At 49.3% G+C, this 3,335-nt stretch overlaps 1 protein-coding gene across 1 annotated transcript; it reads right to left on the bottom strand.

The window, feature by feature from the left end:
- Nucleotides 1-1,593: 1,593 nt before the first annotated feature.
- On the bottom strand, nt 1,594-2,049 carry LOC146720174 (uncharacterized). Its single transcript, XM_085488983.1, has one exon. It carries the CDS (start codon nt 2,047-2,049, stop codon nt 1,594-1,596), a length of 456 nt encoding a protein of 151 aa, XP_085345109.1.
- Between the last annotated feature and the right edge of the window lie 1,286 nt (nt 2,050-3,335).

The raw sequence follows: 3,335 nt of genomic DNA, 5'->3' as shown, positions 1-3,335 counted from the left end.
ACAAACAAGTGCAAAAAAACATTCTATGTGTACGACGAACAAAGGTTATCGAAAATTCCTTCGAATTTCAGACTCGAAATTATGATCATGAATAACAAGCGTGATCGACGTATGCATACTCAGTGTATTATACTCGCATTGTTGTGAAGAGAATAATGAAATAACTTTGTTAATGATGTAACGGTTCACCTTTCCCGACGCCGCGGATCGGCTCGCCGGTTCCAGGATTCGGGAGGAAGGGGGAGATTCAGACTCGCTTATTCCTTATTAACAATGCTTTGGTTTATTCAAAAAGAAACAAATAAACAAAATGTTTGTTGGCATAAAGCCTAAATAGAGAAACTTATTGACTACCCGGTATAAACAAAATGCGGAGGGGTGTAGCCTGTAGCGGTGTCCGGAAAAGATTTACAAATTACCCGGTATAACTTAGAGAAGAGATATGGTGTACGGAGGCGTATAGCTTATAGCAGGAAGAAACCGGAAACCGGGAAACCCGGCGTAACAACGAGAAACCCGTCACCCGGTGTATAGCAGGAAGAGACCGGAAACCGGGAAACCCGGCGTAACAACGAGAAACCCGTTGCCCGGCGTGTAGCAGGAAGAGACCGGAAACCGGGAAACCCGGCGTAACAACGAGAAACCCGTTGCCCGGCGTGTAGCAGGAAGAGACCGGAAACCGGGAAACCCGGCGTAACAACGAGAAACCCGTTGCCCGGCGTGTAGCAGGAAGAGACCGGAAACCGGGAAACCCGGCGTAACAACGAGAAACCCGTTGCCCGGCGTGTAGCAGGAAGAGACCGGAAACCGGGAAACCCTGCGTAACAACGAGAAACCCGTTGCCCGGCGTGTAGCAGGAAGAGACCGGAAACCGGGAAACCCGGCGTAATGACGAGAAACCCGTCACCCGGTGTATAGCAGGAAGAGACCGGAAACCGGGAAACCCGGCGTAACAACGAGAAACCCGTTGCCCGGCGTGTAGCAGGAAGAGACCGGAAACCGGGAAACCCGGCGTAACAACGAGAAACCCGTTGCCCGATACTAAAGGTAGGAGGCCAGAAACCGGGAAACCCGGCGTAACAACGAGAAGCCCGTTGCCTGGCTAGGAGGTCCGGAACAGGACTGGTGCCGGCTCATCCGTCGAGCCGGCTTATATACCCTGCCGGCGGTTCCCCCACTCTACATCGAGGCTGTGGTGGGGATAACGCCGGCGTCGTAGTGGGGCGCCTCTGGGGGTTGTAGTGGGGCGCCCCTGGGGTAGGGTGACCCGTGTATCGCTTATGTTTTTGTGTTTAGGGGCGCCTTAGGCGCCATAGCCTCAAGTGGCGGGCGGGTGATCGGCCCGCGAGGCGTTAGTAACGGCCACGCCGTTACACTACCCCCTCTCTAGACGGCGGATTGTACGTGGTCGGCCGAAACGGTCGAACCGTATTATCCACCGTCCAGTAGGGGAGGTGGCTCGGAACTTCCGAGTGGCGTGGGCGGTATGGCGCTGGAGGAATCACGGCGGCTGGCCCTGTCCTACGCCCCGATGGTTTCCTCGTCCTCTTCCTCGGATGCCGCCTTGAGGTCCTGCACATGGATGTGGCGGTGCTATCGTCTTCGGGCGTCCTTGAGGTCAACGATTACGGGGGATACGATCCTCCGGACAGTCATTGGTCCGCTGTACTTCGGGGCCAGCTTGGCGTTGAACGCGTTGGCCTTGCTGGACAGGGGACGGTCGCGTTTCCAGACGCGTTCGCCCAGCTGCGGTCGCCAGTCTCGTCGCCGTAGGTTGTACGGCTTCTCTTGCCGCTGGAAGGCCCGGGCGAGGTGGATTCGGACCACCTTGTAGGCGTCCTCCAACTGGGTCTGGCGGGTGCTTGGTTCTGGTGCTGGTGCGGTTCCTGGTCGATCCTCTGGATGTGGGCGGGCGAGCTCTCGGCCGTGCAGGATGTAGGCCGGAGTGTATCCGGTGGCCTCATGTCGGGCGGTGTTGATGGCGAACTGTAAGGCGGGGATTCGCTCGTCCCAGTCTTTGTGCCGCCGGCCTACGTACTGGCTGATCATTGTTTTAACCGATAAAGAAAGGAAATAGAGAGAGAGAGAGGAGGAAAGGGAGAGGGGGAGAGAGAAAGAGAGAGAGAGAGAGAGAGAGAGAGAGAGAGAGAGAGAGGAAAAAGTGAATAGGAATAGAAAGATGAAGTAAGAGAGGGGAAGAAAAGGAGGGAGGAAGAGGAAGAAAAAATGGGAAGGAAGACGGAGAAAATGGGGAATGTGAAAAAAATGAGGATGAGAAGTAGTAGTAATAGTAACTTTATTAATCCCCTTAGGATTACAATTTACACAACTTTACAAAGGACATCTTTACAAGCAATACTTTTTACATATCTCTTAATCCTAACTTAATCTAACTTAACCCTACTTAATCAAATCTTCAATCTAATTAGTTGGGTATCCGCTTTTGGGTTGCCTATCCATTAGGCCTTCCATCCTTTCTATTCCATCTCATTTTCTCCATCGCCATAACTTAACACCGTCCACACTAATTTATCGAGTAGCCACAACATTTTCCTCCAATTTTTCCTAAACCTTCTTTTACCTATTCCCTATACTTGTTCCACTTGTTCACATGTACTTCTTGCCCTCCATTCCTTTGCATCCTGTATCCTAGAAATATGAATTCCTTGACTACATCAATTTAGGGGGGGGGGTAAAGGGGAGAGGAATTTAAATCTCAATTTAGAGATTGTTCCTTGTCTTAGAGAATTGCTAAATATTAGCCTTTTCACAGCAAAATATTCTTTCTATCCTTGTTATTACGATAAGAGCGTTCTATTAATATTATTTGTTCTTGACCTCCTTCATCCTTTTCCTTTCCATCCCCACTCTCTTTCCTTTAACTTTACCCCCCCTTTTTTCTAAATCTCATTATCTTATTATCTTGCTAGCTTTTAACTCCAACTTCTTTCTTCTAGATAGTCTTCCAATCTCCCAATCGTACTTTTTATTTCATCTTCTTTTTCTGCCATTAATACCATATCATTCGCGTAAGCTAACGTGTACACCTTTTCTTCCCCAATTATTACACATCTCTATTTCACTTTTCCCATCTCTTCCTTTATACTATGTCTGCTATTACAATGTTAAACAGCATCAGACTCAATGGGCATCCCTGCCTTATTCCCCTCCCACCTTTATCCTGCATCTTGTTTTCTTCATTACCTCCTCTATTCTTCTTATCAACCCTCTTCTTATCTCTCTCTTCCTCATCGCTTTCCCTAATATCCCTCTGTCTACTGAATCAAATGCTGCCCTCAAATCCACGAACATGATTACCATTTTCCTCTCCTTTT

This window comes from Nylanderia fulva, unplaced genomic scaffold, assembly GCF_048542155.1.
Source record: "Nylanderia fulva isolate GAGA-0341 unplaced genomic scaffold, ASM4854215v1 Scaffold755, whole genome shotgun sequence".
In the NCBI taxonomy this organism is placed as follows: domain Eukaryota; kingdom Metazoa; phylum Arthropoda; class Insecta; order Hymenoptera; family Formicidae; genus Nylanderia; species Nylanderia fulva.
Note: the sequence above shows the minus strand (reverse complement) of the source record. Positions and strands in the feature narration are given on the sequence as shown.

Bases quoted from the DNA above. Each gene is read 5' to 3' on its own strand.
- LOC146720174 (XM_085488983.1), bottom strand. From the start codon at position 2,049: ATGATCAGCCAGTACGTAGGCCGGCGGCACAAAGACTGGGACGAGCGA.